This window comes from Piliocolobus tephrosceles, chromosome X (assembly GCF_002776525.5).
Source record: "Piliocolobus tephrosceles isolate RC106 chromosome X, ASM277652v3, whole genome shotgun sequence".
NCBI classification, from domain to species: domain Eukaryota; kingdom Metazoa; phylum Chordata; class Mammalia; order Primates; family Cercopithecidae; genus Piliocolobus; species Piliocolobus tephrosceles.
Window position 1 is genome coordinate 73,575,571 of NC_045455.1, and position 19,101 is coordinate 73,594,671.

Here is a 19,101-nt window from a genome sequence, read left to right on the forward strand (position 1 = left end):
CTCATTGTTCAGTTCCCACCTATGAGTGAGAACATGCAGTGTTTGGTTTTCTGTCCTTGTGATAGTTTGCTGAGAATGATGGTTTCCAGCTTCATCCATGTCCCTACAGAGGACATGAACTCGTCCTTTTTAATGGCTGCATAGTATTCCATGATGTATATGTGCCACATTTTCTTAATCCAGTCTATCATTGATGGACATTTGGGTCAGTTCCAAGTCTTTGCTATTGTGAACAGTGCCGCCATAAACATACATGTGCATGTATCTTTATGCAGCGTGATTTATAATCCTTTGGGTATATACCCAGTAGTGGGATGACTGGGTCAAATGGTTTTTCTAGTTGTAGATCCTTGAGGAATCACCACACTGTCTTCCATAGTGGTTGAACTAGTTTACAGTCCTTTATTACAGTCCTTTGTCTTCTTTACAGTGCCAGATTAAGGGGAAAGAATAGCTAACAAAGCCTTAAAAGACTGAGACTCAGACTTGGATGTGAGAGGGTTACTTATCTCCTCTGAAAAATCCTCATAGCACAACATCAGTGCTGCTTTTCCTGGAATAGTGTCAGATCATGGGTCCTCACAGTCTCTGCCCACTGTGCCCTCTGAAGTCATAGCCAAAACTAGTAGATAAACTCTGACATAAAGAAGTGTGAGAGCATAAACTTTAACATAAAGAATGCCCAGCCCACGACATTGTACATGGTAGGGGGGCAAGATTTTGTTAAATGAATGGATAGGAAATTAAAACTAGGAAGAACTAATTTTTAATCTGTTGGGGGATTTTTTTTTCATTTTAAAGAAAAAAAAAAAACCTATCACCTATTTAATCCTCAGAGTACTGACTACGTTTTTTGGATGAGGACCCTGAAGTCTCTTGGAGGTTTAGTTTCTTGCCCCAAGCCTCATAGCTGGTATCTGGCTTCAGAGCACCTTGTCTTTCTCTAGCACACTTGTACCTCTCTTCTCTATATAATCCATGTCCCCTCAACTCTCTGAGGTTGACAGGGGTAGATATGTGGGATGCAGAGGACTATGTTATGTCATGTGTGTCTCTCAGGGTGACTGTGCCTCAGACACACCCAGTAGTCCCCAAAGTATCATCTGTGTGTGGTGCCCCTTCCCCTGTGTGGAATTCTGCTTCCATCATTATATATCAGACACTCTGTATGTTACTCTTTTTTGGCAGGAAGAATGTGATGTTCTTTCAGGTCATTAAAACGTGAGGGACTACGGCAAGGAGAAGGATGGGGCTAAGAGGAAGATGTGTAAAGAAATAGGTAACAGTTGAAGCTTTTTTCTGTAGAACTAGGTTGCAGTTTTTGCAAATGATAAACTATATCTTGATTTAATTTTCTCTTTCTTCCTTTCTTTCTTAGTAATTGAAAGTCATTGGGTTCTTGAACTTTGAAATAGGAAATAAAATTTACAATGGACTTTTTGACCCTTCTAAGTAACACTTAGGCTCCTAAGGAATATTGTAATTGATGCTCGATCATCAGTGTCATGTTAACAAAGCACTTTCTATGAAATGATCCATAGTCCCTTCCCTCTCATGTTCAATAAAAAGCTAGTAACAAGAGAGCTGCCTTCTCAGAGGAATTCTTTTAACCTTTCAGAAACAAAATATTTTATGCTAATTTCTGCTTAATTGGAAGGAAGTCATTTTTTAAAAAATCATTGAATATGGGTTTGAGGTCTGTTCCATCGCTGACCTCTTTAATTCAATCAAGGTCACCTCGTAAACTTGCCCAAACAGCTCTGTTTCTCAATTAGAAAAAAAGGTAGAGCTGTTTAAAAAGCATTTAGTGTTTGATTAATAGTGCTTAACTGGCACCTCAGCACTTGCAGAGTCTTTTTAAGGAGACTCCGGTAAGAATAAAGCATGGCTACCTGAAAAATTATACTCATCAGAAATGCAAAACAAATCATTTTAATGAACAAAGCAAAAACTGGTTTTTTGTGGGGATGTGAGAAAGGTTATCATGCTCAATATATAGAGGGTTTAAATGTCTGAACAACTCTCTCCCAGGGAAAAATTGCTGTAATTTATCCATCCAGACACTTTATAAAATACATGCATTTCCCCTACCCAAGGACTCCAAGAAGACTAATGCTGAGTTTGTCGAAGCAAGATTTTGTAGTACTCAGACTCTGGGGATAAAAAGAAGTGAGGATGTGTCCAGTTGAAGAATGTGAACTGAAGCCATCTGAATCACTGAAGTATTGAGAATTCCGAAAATAAGTTCTTGGCTTTCTTCTGCATTTCCTCCCCACTGTCGGGCCTGGCTGAGCACCGCCAAGCTCACTATGATACTCTCTTTGGAAGAGAGGCTCATCTGGGTGGTCAAGCGTTAGAATGGCTCTGAGAAAGGGACCTCTATGAGTGAGAACCAGAGTTGTTGGCAGGGGGAGTTTAGAGTCACTGATACAGTCAACAAGTAACTTTGAGGCTGGGTACAGTGACTCACACCTGTAATCCCAGCACTTTGGGAGACTGAGGTGGGCGGATCACTTGAGGTCGAGAGTTCCAGACCAGCCTGGCCAACATGGTGAAACCCCGTCTCTACTAAAAATACAAAAATCAGCGAGGTGTGGTGGCGCACACCTGTAATCCCAGCTACACGAGAGGCTGAGGCAGGAGAATCGTGTAAGCCTGGGAGGCAGAGGTTGCAGTGAGCCAAGGTCACACCACTGCACTTCAGCCTAGGTGACAGCAAGACTCTGTCTATAAAATAAAAATTTAAAAAATAAAAAATAACTCTGAGCAGATGAGGTCAGAGGGCCCTTGAGGTGCCTTGGTTCTATTTCTGGCGTGGCTTGGCAAATAATGTCCCTTCTCTAAGCCTCAGCTTTCTCAGCAATGACATGAGGCTCATCCTGGGAGTTCCTCAATAAGGCTGTGAGAAATAAACAATTAAGGGATTCTGTGGTATCTTGCAAATACCAGGCGCTGTGGCAATGTGGAGCGTTGATACTGGTGTAGAGCAGAAGGTGCGAATGTGTGGTTCACGGCCCTGTCTGCACATGAGAATCAGCTGGGCAACTTAATACACATACCAATGGCCGAGGGTTAATACCCAGGCATCTGTGTTATTAAAACAGTCCCCAGGTGATTCGACTGCACAAAGGATTGAAAACCACTGGCCTGTAACGTGAGGATGATGGCTGTCGTCAGATAGTGCTTAACTGGCACCTCAGCACTTGCAGAGGCTTTTTAAGGAGGCACTGGTAAGAATAAAGCATTGCTACCTGGAAAATCATGCTCACCAGAAATGCAAAACAAATCCTTTTAATGAACAAAGCAAAAACTTTTTTTGTGGGGATGTGAGAAAGGTTACCTCTTTCCCCACCTGTTAGGTGGGAAAGAAGGACAAGACGGGTTGAGGTAAGGTAATGTGGGAATGAGAAGAAAACAAAAATGGAGTAAAGGATAAAAATCTGTAGTGGACAGGAAGTGACTGACATAGGCAATGATAAAGGAGCAAAGAAAGAAGAAGTGAGAGGGAGGTAGTTTAAGTGGAGCAGGCAAGACCCAGGTGGAGAAGTCCCCTCACAGGTCTGTGTCGGGCGCATTTGGAGTATCCTCTGGCTCACTGGAACAAAGGGCGGCTTGAAAAGGGAGGGCTGGGGACGAGGGCGGCCTGATGTGAGTGGTGATGCAAGCCAAGAGGCCCTGGCTTTCTCTCCCTCTAGGAGAATAGACAGGAACTGTTTGCTCATCCATCAGCAGTGAGAGAGGGAAGCAGGCATGCCTAGCCCCTCGCCAAGGAGAAAAGCCCCTGCGAATCTAGAGACTGGTGTGGTAAGCACGTGTAGGCAGGAGCAGCCTCATCTCCCACAGTGAAAAGGCTGATCCCAGGGCCCGGTCAAGGGCAATTAGTTCCAGAGGCTCAGCCTGGCCTCTCCTGGGTGCAAGCCACAAACATGCCATAGCAGAAACTTTCTCCAGACGTATGGCTGCAAAGAAAAGTAACGCACAACAACATCGAGCGGATGGGAACAATGTGTTTTGGAGACACTGCCTGTAGGATTTATGAAAGCATTCAGTCACAGACAGTGTCATTCCAGGAGAGTCAGGCGGAAGCATTCAGCAAGGAGCAGGCTGATAAGTTAATGGAATGTGAGAAGACATGGCAGAGGCAGAGAAGCCCAGAGGGCTGTGCTGGTTGTAAAAGCAGGAGGGAAGGTCCTTTCAGCTGTTGGAAAAGGCTGAAAGAAAGCAAGTATGAAAACTAATGAAAGAAATCTAAGACTAGAAGAAAGTCATGAAGAAAGCATTAGGAAGTGGGGAGCTGGTCCCTAAAGGCCAGGGAAGTGGATCTAAAATGTTGGCATGCATCAGAATCACCCTAGAAACTTGCTGAAAGGCACATTCCTGGCCTCATTCCAGAATCTCAGATTCATAACATCTGGGATGAGTCCAAGGTTTCTCATTTAAGAGATACCAAAGTGGTACATATACCTGAAGATGCCAGCTAGCTGTTCACACTGGGTCCCCGTACCTTGGTTATACGTTTAGAGAGGATGCAGATACTTTTTGTCCTATTGCCAGACACAAGTAAGTATTCATAAGTCAGTTTCCATGTTGGTAATGAGCACAGTGGGGAGGAGGAGCCTCAGAGACAGCCCAAGCACAGTCATTGCCCAAGCATAAAAGTGAAGTCTTGGTGCCCAGTTAGTAGTCTGGATAGTTAGGGTTTACCTAAGGCGGAAGTAACTTTCGAAAAAAGTGTTCGGTTCAACTCGTTATCACAAGCATTTGGCATTATAAAATAAAAGCTTTACAAAAAAAGATGCTACTCCTTGCAAAGAGCAATGCATAGAACTGAGAAGACACCTTAGGTTTGGGCTGGCCGTCATTTCACATTTCGTAGCGTGGATGTGTTTTACGTGGTAGAAGCACCAGTTCAAATATTAATACAACTCTGTGTGCGCGCATGCGTGCGTTTCTGTGTAGGGGGTAGAGCAGGAGAGGGGAAATATCACTTCTTAAGGGGAAAGTTTCTTGATGAAAATTAGAAGTGACCACTTGTTAAAAGGAAGGACATTTCTAAGATGGGAGGAAAAAGAGGTCACTGCTTTTATACTGCAGACTGGTGAGAAAATCAGAGGAGTTGTTTTGGAGGGAAGGATTGCTGTTTAAAGTTTCTCTCTTTGGACAAGACCAACTACTAGTTAGGATGAAGTCATACAGGGCTGAGCCCATGGTGGAGTACTACACCCAAGGGAGGTGCACTGTCTGCAGGGGAGGGGCTACAATTCCTGAAGGCCAGTGTCATTTTATGATCTAGCTTGGCTTAGCTAAGTCTGACTTTCCTTAAAAAGAATCTTTAAAGCCTTTAGAGGATTTTTTTAAAATGGCCCTATAATCTTGGAAATCAAAATAGGGACTGAAAGTGACAAAGAAAACTAAAATCTAATTAAAAGAAAAGGAAGAGTGGGGGAAAATGCCCCCTCCTGAGATACTCCTGCCTGGCCTTGGGGCTCAGTAGGAAGCAGCCTGCTCTCCTCTCCTCCATAGCCGTGGCACCTCCTCCTGGAGATCGCTGGATCTTTTGGTAATGCAGTGTCCACTGTGCAGCAGTCCCACTCTGCTTCCCTTCAGCTTTTCAATGTGTGAGCTCAACCGCTGCCTTCCAGAAAGAGCCTCCTCCAGCTCTTAAGTTCCAGCCAGAAGCCTTCTCTCCCTCATTTGACTCCCACTACACAGTGTGAGGATGGCCTCTCCTGGAGCCCTTCTAACCAGCTTCTGCCAGGTTCCATATCTGTAGCTCTCCCTGCGGCTGGGCTGGGAGCTGCTGAGGCCAGGCCAGGCAGGGGCTCAGAGCCTTGCTTCCCCACCCTGTCCCTGGCTTGGCCTAGAGTAGGGGGCTCAGCTCATGCTTGCAGCATTCACTCTGATGTGTTTCCCGGAGGTCTCTAAAGGCATCCTCACCTGACAGAGCATCCTTCAACAGCGTTTTAAATGACAGACTTATCCTGCTTTTGCAAGAAGTGAACGTGTCTCTTTCCTTTGCTTATTTTCCTCTGAGGAAAATGGGGATGGTTTTGGATGGATCAGAGGATAATAATGTAAATGGAAAAGTGATAAGGCATGATGTGAATTCTCCATAGTGGCAGTAGCCCAGCAGCACCTCCTAGTTTTGCTGCTGGTGCAGACTACTTCCTCAGGAAGAGTTCTAGGGAGGAAGGAGCAGAGATTTTTTTTTCCTGAGCCACCTGCTGCCCGTTGTGCCTCCAGACTCACATTTAAGCCATCATAATAACAGGATCTAGCTTACCTGTATTCTCCAAATTATCCTTACTCCACTGGCCTCACACAAAGATGAAAATAGACACTGCATTGTGCTTCTGTTTAGCTTTCCCTAATAATAGCTGATATGCGGAGTCGAATACACACTGCACATATGAAATGTTATGTCAATGCTAAGTTGTAATAATAATAATCCTGCAAAAATGTAGCAGAAGAAATTTCCGTGAGCAATTTGAGGAAGACTGCTGCTTCAGTGGTGACACAGGTATTATTGAAAAGCAGATCAATTGTACTTTCTTGGTACCATAAGAGGCTCTCTAGCAGGAGACTGGCTGTTGGAAGATGTCATCCCAGGATACTTTCCAGCTCTGTGCCTGGCCACTGGGAGGCACTGATGGCAACAGCAGCCATCGAGAATGAGGCCACCAACAATGAGGGACCCCAAGCCTCTATTGGTCTTCTGAGCATAGTACTGGTCCTTGTCTTTGGCCTTAATTAGCCCAAGCAAAGTAGACTCAGGGGACAGAGTTCATGGGAGATTAACACAACAGGAGAGGAGTTTCTGTCACCTTTATTCTAACTGAAGGCACAGACACTTTAAAAATCAAACCTAGGTAAGTTTAGATGGATGGGGTGAATAGTCTCAAACTGGATCTTTGGAATCCTGAGATCAGCACGGGTCTGTGGACAAAACTCTCTCAATAAAGCATTATTTGGAACTCAGGCTCCTGAGCTCTGGGATTAGTGGGTATCACTGTGGCCGTTTGAGAGAAGAGAGACACAGGGAAGAAAGTAGGATCCCTAAGTGGTTCAAGCCAGGCCTCAAGTTTTCCTGAAGGGTGAGTTTAACTTCTCCATAAATCATCCCCAAGTTTGTCCTGCAGAAAATACATGCATGTTTATTTTAAAACAGGATCATCCTCTCTGCTTTTGTAGCAGAGTCTGTCTCCAGCAGAACACTCCCAAGATAGAGCCAGAAATTGAATGTTTTACTTCTGTTAGGAGCAAACTAGCCACTACAGTAGGGCCCCTGGTTCACTCCTTTCTCTGGGATGGGTAGCACTTATGTGGAGCTGAGCTACCATGGTGGCAATACATTGAGGAATACAGTTCTAGAGCCACACTTTGTACCTCCAACCAGCCACCTCTGTCTCCCAGAAACTCATTTCCATCATCTGGAAAATAGAAATAATAATCATATTGACTGTATCGTGTTTTCATGAGGGTGAAAGAATACTGTGTAAATAATATGCTTACCACAGTGCCTGGCACATAAAAATCATTAGCTGTCACTACCACTATTGCTATTCCCATTACTGCTACTATTCTTTGAGGAAAACAGAATAGTGACCGTACCTTTTGCCTAAATCTTCCATAGAAGATAGCCAGGGCACGGGGCAAGCTGAGCTCATGGGACCTGGGCACAGGGATGCAACAGGACTGCCTTCCCAGGTGCAGAACATGGAGCTGGGGCTCATACAAAAGAAGATCAAGGAATAAAACCAGAATGACAAGCCAAGCATGTGGTTCTTTCAGAAGCATTTCTCCAAACAAGCCAACCACAGCCCCAGCTTAGGAATCGGGATAGAATGAGGAGCAGTCTGAGCAGTGGCTCTCAGAGTGTGGCCTCTGCACCAGCAGCATCAGCAGCACCTGGGGACTTGGAAGAATGCTAATTCTTGGGCTTCCTCCCAGACAAACTGAACTGGAAACTCTGAGGGTAGGGCCCAGAAATGTGTGTTTTAATATGCCTGTCAGGAGCCTGTAATGCATACCAATGTTTGGAGAACACTGGGCTAGAGTAACACCAGCTGCTAGATAAAGAAGTCCCGAATTTTCAGTGGCCTAACCAAAAAAAAAAGTGTTACTTTTTCGACGCACAACAGTCCAAGGCAGATATTCTGGGCCTGTGGGCACCTTTCCTCCATATGGTGACTCAGAGACCCAAGCTCATTCCGGCAGCAGGCAGAGAATGAGGGAATGTGCAGAAGGCATCCCCACTCCCCCTCACACTCCATTGATGAGAACTGCTCACATGGCAACCTCTGGGCAGTCACCTCTCAGGAGCAACACTGCTGTATACAAAGAGAAGCATGAGTTTGAGTACACACTGTGATAATGTCTCTGCCACAGAACAGCATCTAAAGGCCTCAAGGCACCTCACGAGAAGATTCAGAATGCAGAGAAGCAGATAGAAGCTGGAGAGAGTCCCTGTCTCAGGGCCATAACTACAGCTCCCTTTCATAGGGGAGCAGGAGGCAGGATCGTGACTGAGGAGGCAGCCGTTGCAGGCACACAGATACTGTGGTGACATTTGCCAGGCCAGCCTGCCTCCGTCCTCCTGTATTCAGGGGCCTATCGGTACAACTGCCTCCCTTGGTAGCAGCCAATGAAAGTCTTGAAAAAGACTTTCTTCGCATGTGGGAAAGAAATCTACAGTTCAGCAGTGTCCTTCCAGCATTTCAGGAGGACATCTGGCAAAGTGGAGGGGGAATGTTAAACACAGAGTTCCCCAAACACACAAAGACGGAGAGTTCTGGAGAAACACAGATATTGTTAGAAACAATATGTTAAAATGTTTTATTATTTAGTTACATCTTGCCTGAGCATGAAAAAGATATTAACAGACTGTCAGCTTACTGGGACATAACCCAAAATAACTTACATTTTTCATATATTGCTAATTATTTTTCTGAGGCTGGCTCAGGCTGGTAAGTGAGATTTCAAGGCTTTCACCAGATTATTTACTTAAAGAAGTTAAGCATGGCATTATCTGTTCCCATGGAAACACAGGAGACAGAAGAGGAGGTCACTTTGACCATAATTAATGTAAAGAATAATGGTTTATATAGAATCTAGTAAAGAATATAACAAGATGCTGCAATACCTTTAAGCCTTTTCTTCAGCAGTGCAGTTCAATCTCTGGATTGATTTTCATACACTAGTGTCACTTTGGTCATTTTTTAGTCTAGTGCCAAGTTTTTGAAGTATACCAATCTTGCCTAGCAAAATTTTTCCAATATTATTATTTCATTTTTGATCCAATCAGGAAATTCCAGTATTCAGAATTTTTCTAAAGTATTCAGTAAGTAGAAATGGATGACTATGCTGGCCTTAAGCTTCTTGTGAATGCTATAGCTCCTCACCATGTTTTCTTAATAAATACATAAATGGGTGGTTGGTGAATTAATTGATGTAATCTAGAGGCACCACTAGATTCAGCAGTGCCTTTAAAATCACCAACAAAAGATTTAATCACGCGTTCAGTCCGGTTTACATTTAAGGTGTCTAATTCTATTCTTTTTTTTTTTTTTGAGCTGGAGCCTCGCTCTGTTGCCCAGGCTAGAGTGCAGTGGTGCGATCTCGGCTCACTGCAGCCTCCGCCTCCTGGGTTCACGCCATTCTCCTGCCTCAGCCTCCCAAGTAGCTGGGACTGCAGGTGCCCGTCACCACGCCTAGCTAATTTTTTGCATTTTTAGTAGAGTCGGGGTTTCACTATGTTAACCAGGATGGTCTGGATTTCCTGACCTCATGATCTACCCGCCTCGGCCTCCCAAAATGCTGGGATTACAGGCGTGAACCATCGCGCCCAGCCTAATTCTATTCTTTTTTTATTAGCGGAAATTGGTAATCCATATGGGGTGTCTCTTAGATATTCCATTTATTGGCACTCGGTGCACTCCTTAGGAATTCCTACTGAAAGATGCACACTACTTTTTTAAAAAATCCTTATGCTTGTTTGGATAGTGAATTCGTTGTACAGTGTCATAAGGTAAATTTTATCATGGAAGCTTGATGACACATTTTTCCAAAACTCTTTAATTTTAGTACAGTATTCCAGAAAGAACTAAAGAGAAAGAGAGAAATGAAAGAGTTGCCCTTTCCAATTTCTGAATTTTTAATACACTGAGAAATTATATAAAGTCAGAAATTATTAGGATTTTTTTCTGTTAGAGCTCTGGCCCAAGAAACATAACATAGCCTCTTCCAGGCAGGCTTGTCTGAGAAATAGATTCAGGGCTGCAGTATGACACTGAGTGATGTTTACAAACAGGTGGCCTGAAGCTAAGTGGAGTCAATATACAATTTCTCACCCTTTAGAAGATAACTAGTTGCTGCCACATGAGTAACGAAAATTTTTTTGTAACAATCAAGCTTGAAATCATTTAATCAAGAATGTAAATCAGTTATGTGCCCCCATTATAAAAATGTTGATGGGATTTGCTATGGTATTGATTTTTTTTATTTTTTTGGTGGGGGGAATTACAGCTGTTACAGGTTTTTTTTTTAATATGATGATATCACATTCCTATTACGGGAATGCAAACAATATTATATCCTGCTTGGCAGGCACTGTGGTCACTTGGCTTAGCCAAGAATAAGAACTCTCAGCAGTACCATTCCATGGGTTTGCAAGAGATCCCATAAAATAATGGATGGTATACTTTCCTGTATGTATTTATGTTCAGATAATTTATTTAAATAATGCTGCTGGCACATGCTTTATAGCTGCTTGCATTTTGCTATACAGATTTCAGCATATCTTGCAGACTATGCAATTCATTTGGAAAATGTAATTTCCATCCCTGCATACTAATCGATTTCTTCACAAACACCTGCTATCAGTTATGATAATAAAAATGCCATTCTGAATTGAAAAAGGGCCAAATAGAGCTTCCTAAGGAAATGACTTAAGTGTCTTTGAATGCTACTAAATGTAGTAATGTGCCTGTGTAGTGCCAACACTTTTTTCATCATTTGCATTTTCTGTGATTTTGCCCTATTACAACATCCCTCTCACAAATGATTCCTCATAACCATTTCCTTCTGGCTTGGTAAACGGAGCTGTCAGGAGGTGGTATCTCAGGGTGTGGACAAGATCCGTAGCTGGGCTGCACAGTGTTAGAAAGCACTGGCTCATGCCATGGGGTACATGCTGGATAATTTCTGATTTTATGAGTAAGTCTCTGAAAACCGTAAAAGTGGCTGCTCCTTGGTTTTGCACACACATACACCAAATAAAATCTCCTTTATTCATTATCTTCAGCCTCCAGTTCATTCCATGCACCACTGCCAAACTAATGTTCCTAAATCCCAATTTCATCATGTCCTTCCACCACCCCAAGCACTGTCAGTGGTTCTCAATTGGCCGCTCCATTGAACCTAACCTTCCCCATCGTCTCCCATCACCTGACGTGGATCACCTTTCTCTCACTGCTGCCAGGCAAACACTTGGCTACTGCTCAATTTTCTCTCCTTCTTGCCCCAAGTATTCTACCTTTCAGTTTCATTTCTGGGCTTTTGCTTATGCTCTGGCTCCTGACTGAGAGACATCCTTCCCAAGTTCTTGGGTTTTTCATCTTCCAAAGCCCTCATTTATTCTTTCAGTCTGAATTTTTCTTTCTCTTCTCTGAACTCCTATAGGATACTTTTTTTTTGTCATGCATCTAGACTCATTTATTCATTTATTCATTCAACCAACGTTTATTGAGTGCCTGCTGTATTCCAGACATCACATTATCCTTTCTTCCTTTGAAAGCAATCGTTTCTTTTTAAATGTGTCCGTTTCTACTAGATTTTAAGCTCTTTAAGAGAACAGATGTATTCTGTCTCCTCTTTTTGTGGTCTGAGATGCCCACACAGACCTGAGCACAGGTAAATATGCAGTAAATGCCTGTTAAGTAATTGATCCCTACTGACTTGAGGTAGGGAAATGTCTGGGTAATTGCATGTTCTGTTTGATTAGTAGTTCAGTGTGTACCACAGAGAGATTATTTTGCAAGATGGAATACTGTAAAACACTCAACTATAAAACTATTACTAACATAATTTGACGTTTGATATTTGAGGAGAGAATTCACCATGGTCTCAGAGCACCTCGGTAAAGCTTTATCACCATGGAACTGTAATGTGCGGGTAGAACACCCAGGAGGCGACCTTGATTCGGTCCTCTAACACGGGCAACAGGGGCTGCAAACGTGCATGCACTGACGCCCTGGTGTGCAGTGGGCTCCACACCGTGCCCTTATCTACTGGAAGTTACATGTTTGAAGTTTCTGGTAACAAGCGTTTCAAATTTTCTTTCACTTTTCTCTTGCTTACACAAGTGGGGAATGGCTTTTCTGTGAGGGGGAAGATTAAAGGGAGACTGGTGGGAGAGTTGGTGGGGGAATGTGAGACTGGTTTTGAACAGCCTGGTAAGAACTGAACACATGGACCGATGTAATCAAGAGCAGAGACTCTGGAGCCTGCCTGCAGCCTGGGTGTGAAGGCTTTCTGCTACTTACTTTGTGGGATTGGATGAGTTACGTAACTTCTCTGTGCCACATTTTTCTCATCTGTATGGGGCTAAGACCAGCACCGGCATCACAGGCTTGATGGGGCTATGAAGGGAGTGAGTTCATACAAAGCTCATGGTCCAGTACTTTGTGAGTGCCCAGCAGGCTATGTTGATGTTCAGAGAGCCCCCTAAGCAGTAAGATAGAAACTAGGGAAAGGGATTCCCTACCCTCAATCTTTGTTTTGGACCATTTGTTTTCTTTTTCGGTTTCAGCTATTTCTGAAACCTTGAGATGTGTGAGACCCCGAGTTAACTGTCTTGGTTTCTTAATAAGATGGACATATGAATGAAGTCTGAATCTAAATGTGGAGAATTGGGGGTTTCAGGGAGAGGTATTAGAGTAACCACTCAGCCTTGTAGAGGAAAAGAGTTTTAATCTGTTGGTGAAACAGATGGAACTAGGTTCCCATTCTGATAGGAGTTGGAGGAAAACAATCTGTGCAATTTGTCCCAGCAGTAGAGCAGGAAGGAATGGTGTGCATATAAATTCCTCTGTCCCCTGGGAGGCTGTCGCATGTCTCAACCTGTAGAACTGCTGATTATTTGAAAGAAAGCAACCCTCCAAGGAGCTAAGCAATCCTGTAGAAAGGGGGAAGACAGTATTTAGTAGATATGATTGTTGCCTGGAATTCTGAATGTTGTCACCACCTAGCACCACATACCAATGTCTGTGAGGGTGCCCAGCATTGAGGGAGAGGTCAAGGGACAAGGATTTGGGAGGAATTAATCCGGTGCCCATAAGAAACATTCGTACGTAAGACAGGACAAACAGAATAGAAAAAAGTGATGCATACTGACTACAAAACAGACAGCCCCGGGGTAAGGCATTCTGCTTTTATTTCTGAGCTGGTACAAACATTAAGAACTTGGGTGGCAGACTCCCTTTCCCACAGAAGGCCTCCTCAAGCTAAGCAAGAAGGTAACTCACTTGAACTCATTCTGTTTGTCCTTCAGCTCTGGCTGCTCAGGCCTACGCTCTGAAAGAGGAGAATGACAGTCTCCGCTGGCAGCTGGATGCCTACAGGAATGAGGTGGAGCTGCTGAAACAAGAAAAAGAACAGCTTTTCCGAACAGAAGAGAACCTCACCAAGGACCAGCAATTGCAGTTCCTGCAGCAAACCATGCAAGGCATGCAGCAGGTACCTGGCCCAGATGGTTTTGTGAGAGAAAGGGATATGTGTATTAAATGAAAAGGGAAAGGCAGCTGCATGCTGGAAAGGGTGAAGGAGAAGAAATGACAACCAAAAAGCTAAGTTGTTAGGACAGAAAAGTGCTAACAACTGTTTGTGGAAGGGTAGAATCTAGAGAAAAGTCAAGCCAATCACTTTTCCTGTATTGCACTTAGGATCTAGTCAGGTTCTGTGAGCACATTACGTGTTTAAGAAATGTTTGTTGATGGAACAGATGAAGCATCAGAGTTTTGGGAGACAGGTAACTTTAGAAACAGGACAATAACTGTGTTTCTGTTGAAGAGTGCCAGACTTCATCCTAGCATACTGAAATCAAAGATGTGTATTTATGGCAATTGTTAGAAAGGAAATGAAAGTTGAGGGCTTTGGAGGATGGAAAAGGAACAGGTACTGTGGGAAATAAAATGTTGACGAGGGGGGAAATTGACTGTTGGCAATGAGGGAATAGAGTCAAAGATTCACAGCCAGATTTGTATCTGAAAACCTCAGTTGGTACATGATATTCTTGAGGTGTTTGGGCCTTTGAGTTACCTTAGAATGATAGAGCATAAATTATCATCATGGGGATTTTTAAATTACTCCTCTGAATATACAAATCCAATCAATATTTTCTTAAAAAAAGATTGTTTTTATTTAAACAAGGGAAATATAAGTAGAATGATGGAAAGTTAATATACAGAGAGTCCACTTTTTTTTTAATTCCCCCATCCATATTGACTGCTATGTAACATCCAGAGCATGGATTGCCTACAGAAGTATCTTAGTGATTAGAGGTAACTACTACAGAAGCATCAGCCTAACAGGGAAAAATAATTGAGAGGGAGAGTATAAAAAAGAATCACGGATTGGGAAGTGAGAAAGTTAATGACCAACTCACACAAATTATGTCTTAAACATCTCCTGCCATTTTAAAGCAATTTTTGAGTCTTGGCTTAGAGTCCTAACTGGTTGATGTTCACAGTGTGTGTTAGACTAATCAGTGAGATTCAGAGGTCAGAGCCAGCCAGGAAAATGTCACTGCAGTTATTGCTCAGGTCTCTGTACTTGGAAATCGATGTAACAGCTGCTGTGTGAGACTTCTGGGGTTGTCCATATGCCCCAACATTGGGTGTTTGTCGGCGCACTCGCCAAGATGAGAGGCCATCGATTTCCCCAAAGGCCATGACGCCAGACCTAGCCCAAAAGCAACTATGCCACACTTTACACAACTCTCCCTCTTTCCCTCTAGAAAAGATTATCCCAGTTGCTTTAAAGGTATATAAAGTATTTTAGGTTATTGCAGATTCAAATCAAAAAGAAGTCAGAGGAGGCAAGGGCGAGCTGCTCCGTCAGGGCCGCAGAAGCACTGAGGAGCCACGTGCCTGGTCCGCAAAGGAGCAGTGTTCCGAATCACCACCTGAGCCATCCTCCTGAACGAGGGATTCGGTTAAGGGAGCTTCTCATCTCTTTTCAGCATCTCCTTGTCAGTAGGAAATGTACTTTATAGAACTAAAAATGGAGTTGAGACAGAAACGTATTATCTCACAGTTCTGAAGGCTACAAGTCCAAGATCTAGGGTCTAAGAGCAGGGTTGGTTCCTTCTGATGCTGTAAGGAGAGTCTGACTCCTGCCTCTCTCCCAGCTTCTGGAGGTTGGTTGACAATCTTTGGCCTTCCTTGACTTGTAGACACATCACCCTGCTCTCTGCCTTCATCATCCCTTGTCATTCTCCATGTGTGTGTGTCCATATTCCTGCTTTTTATAAGGACACAATTCATACAGGATTAGCGGCCCTCCTGCTCCAGTATGACCTCATCTTAATTACTTATATCTGCAAGGACTTATTTCCAGATAAGGTCCTAGTAGGGGCTAGGACTTCAACATTTGGATTTGGGGCTGGGGGGCAGGGCACAATTCAATCCATAACAGACACATAGTAGACAGTCAAAATATCTATGTCAAATGAAGGACTGAATAGACATAGGCCTGGAGGCAGGCCTAGCATGGTGCGTGTGGGAGCTCTGGACTGTGTGGGATCCTGGATCATGAAAAGCAAGACAGGGAGCGGGAGAGCCAAGGCCTAAGAGGTGTGTGTGGTGCCTCCTTCACCTACAGAAAGCACCAGGGTCCCTAGTGGCTGCTATGATTTTAATGTTTACTGGTTGTTAGGCAGATGTATGGCTATCTCTGCGGCAGAACATTTTTAACAGAGTTTTAAAATATAGGTGCTTTTTAAAGTCTTATTTCTATCATGACCTACCATGTGTGAATAAATTACCACAATTCGCTAATTTGAATCCCACCACAAAGAATTAGCCTGACTTTAAAACCTACCTGCAATCTCCACGCTATCTACTTTATAAATCAGAAAATCATGGTTTCACATGAAAGATGACAGAGGGAGGAGGGGTCAGCCTCCCATATGTCACCATTTCCACAGTCTATGTTTGGGAAATCATTTCTGTAACAAACAATAAAAAAAGAAAGAGCCTTAATGACCTGAGGACTAGCAGACAGCTTTTAGCCAAAAAGTTTCTAACCTTTCTTTCTTTAACCCCTTAAGGATATGTTCACTGACATCACACAGTTTTTCATGTGTTCATGAAGAAAACGCTATGGGCAGGGTTCCTAACATGGAAAAACCCTTGGGTGACTTTGGATGTTTCTGAGTTTACCCCTGCACCATGTGAGTCACAATTTAATAATATGAAAGGTTTCATACAAAAGAGAATAACAGCTTGTATCCACGGTAACACAGTAGCCTTTACCTGATCATAAACTGGCAGTGAAGTTAACTTGTCTCTGCCTCAGGGATAGTGAGGCTTTTGAGTTTCATTTGTATCTTTAGGTGTACAAGTAAAGACTATACATATTTTTAACTCTTATTTTTCTTCAAGTTACCACCCTGAATTCTTTCATTAGGTTTATTGAGGTAAAATTTAGATACAATGAAATATATTCTTTTTAGACATACGTTCTGTGAAGTTTGACAAATGCATACAGTCACATAACCACCGCTACCACAATCTATATATAAATCAGTTCCATCACTCATTCCCTCTTGCCCCTTTTGATTCAACCCCACTCCCAGCAACCACTGCTCTGTTTTCTACCCTTATAGTTTTTCTTTTTCCAGAATATCATATAAGGGGAATTGAACAGTATGCAACCTGTTGAGTTGGGCTTCTTTCTTTAGCATAATACATCTGAGACAGATCCATGTTGCTGTACGTATCAGACATTCATTCCTTCTGATGCTGAGTAGTATTCCACCATAAGAAAGAGCTGTGGTTTGTTTGTCTAGTCAATAGTTAGTGGATGGATAGTTTCCAGTTTGGGATAAATAGGAATAAATCTGCTATAAACATTCACTTACAGGCTTTTTGCTTAGACATAATTTTTCATTTTACTTGAGTAAATCCTAGGAATACGATTGTTGGGTCATATGGCAAGTGTGTTTTACTTTCAGAGAAACTGCCAACGTCTTTTCCCAAGTGTCTGTAGCATCATACATTCCCTCAGGACTGTCTGCAAACTCCAGTTCTGCATCCTCGTCAGACAGCACCGGCATGGTCAGTTTGTCTTTTTTCATCACTGTAATACATTTGTAGTGATATCTCATTATGGTTTTATTCACACGTAAATTTGCAGTATTTTTATTTTCATTCATGAGGCTAGGTCAACATGTCATAATTTTTGAATAATCCGCTTAAAAATCAGAATTCTTTTTGAAGCCTTGTGTAAATCATATTGACAGGACTAATAAATATTTGGATAACAGCAGGATACCATTAAAAACTGCTGATCATAAAAGTGTGTATGACTAATGATGATTATGTCAGAAGGCTTCTTCCTAAATACTTTAAGCCGATGCTTTTGAACAGTGTTAAATCTAGTCTGAAGACCAGCTGTCTTAGGCCAGCAAGCCATTGGCCCATATGGAGCAGTGGCTCTGTCACACTCTCAGCTTGCCATTAGTAAGGTGCAGGCCTGGTCCACTGTCTTGACAACTTTCAGCAAGGGAAGATCAGGAAAAAAAAAAAAAAAAAATGGGAAAAGTAGGATGATTATGATCAAAAGCATTTAGAAATTAAGTGACAAGCATTTTTTTCTTTATAGTCAAAGTAGAACATATGTGTGATTTTCTGTGTGTGCATTGTTAAAATCTCACCCACTTAGACTAATTTTATGGAAGATGAAGAAATAGAACATTACTACTTTCCTAAAATACAAAGTAACCCCATTTATTTTTGTCAGATGTTGGGTAAGAGTCAGACTTTGGAATATCTGTTAAGGAATAAATGAAACTAGTTTTGAAATTAAATATAGTGATTACATCTGACCCCTTGGGTAAGTTCAGCATGTCTTCTGCAATCTTGTTGAAACTATTTAGTTGCTTAGTAAGTACTTATTTTTTAAGAGAAGGAGAAGAGCTTGCATTCAATTCCTCCCCAAAATTCACATGTAATTAAGTCTGATGTTATATGTCAAAATCAAGATCATAATAATGTTAGCAGTGGTGGTGATGGTGGCGGTGGAGATGAAGGGACTGTGGAGGTGATGGCTGCCATGGTGGTAAAGGTGACTGCAGTAGTGATATTGGCTCTGGAGGTGAGGGTGATTGTGGTGAGGATGGTGGCTGTGGTTGTTTTGGTGACTATGGTGGGGGTGGTGATGAAGGGAGCTGTGGAGAAGGTAACTGTGCTTGTGAAGGTAACTGTGGTGGTGAAGGTGGCCGTGGTAGGGGTGCTGGCTGTGGTTGTGTTGTTAGCTATGGTGGTAAAGGTGGCTGTGGTAGTGACGGTGACTCTAGTGAGAGGATGGTGACTGATGGTAATGTCAACCGTGGTGATGAAGGCGTCGGTGAGGGGGATGATAACCTCCGTTGTGTTGCTGGCTGTGGTGAGAACGGTGGCTATGGTAGTGAAAATGGCTGTAGTAGCTGTGGTAATGAAGGCAGCTATGGTGAGGATGGTGGCTGTAGTTGTGTTGTTGGCTGTGGTGGTGAAGGTGGGCACGTTGGTGCTCGTGGCTGTGGTTGTGGTGATGGCCATGGTGAGGATGGTGTTAAAGGTGGCTGTGATTGAAAATGGTGACTGGGGTGGAAATGGTGACTGTGATGATCATGTTGGCTGTGGTGATGAAGGTAGCTGTGGTGAGGATGATGACTATGGTGGTGAAGGCGGCCATAGTGGCCATGGTGGCTGTGGCTGTGTTGGTGGCTATGGTGGTGAAGGAGGCCGTGGTAGCATTATTGGTGCTTTTAATGATTAGAAAACTTTAGGGAAAGAGATAGAATGAGCACATTCACGAATATTTTATGGGATTTTTTTTTTT

At 42.9% G+C, this 19,101-nt stretch overlaps 1 protein-coding gene and 1 long non-coding RNA gene across 12 annotated transcripts in view; one reads left to right on the top strand and one right to left on the bottom strand.

The window, feature by feature from the left end:
- The window catches only part of ENOX1 (ecto-NOX disulfide-thiol exchanger 1), a 566,136-nt gene that overhangs the window by 456,831 nt on the left and 90,204 nt on the right, over positions 1-19,101 (top strand). For all 11 annotated transcript variants that reach the window (XM_023187381.2, XM_023187382.2, XM_023187388.2 and 8 more), the window contains one exon: positions 13,550-13,734. In XM_023187381.2, coding sequence (XP_023043149.1) covers positions 13,550-13,734 — 185 coding nt within the window. The remainder of the gene's footprint in view (positions 1-13,549; positions 13,735-19,101) is intronic.
- The window catches only part of LOC111523072, a 128,141-nt gene continuing 123,578 nt past the window's right edge, over positions 14,539-19,101 (bottom strand). The window contains exon 6 of the long non-coding RNA XR_002725424.3: positions 14,539-17,358. This is a non-coding gene — a long non-coding RNA (uncharacterized LOC111523072). The remainder of the gene's footprint in view (positions 17,359-19,101) is intronic.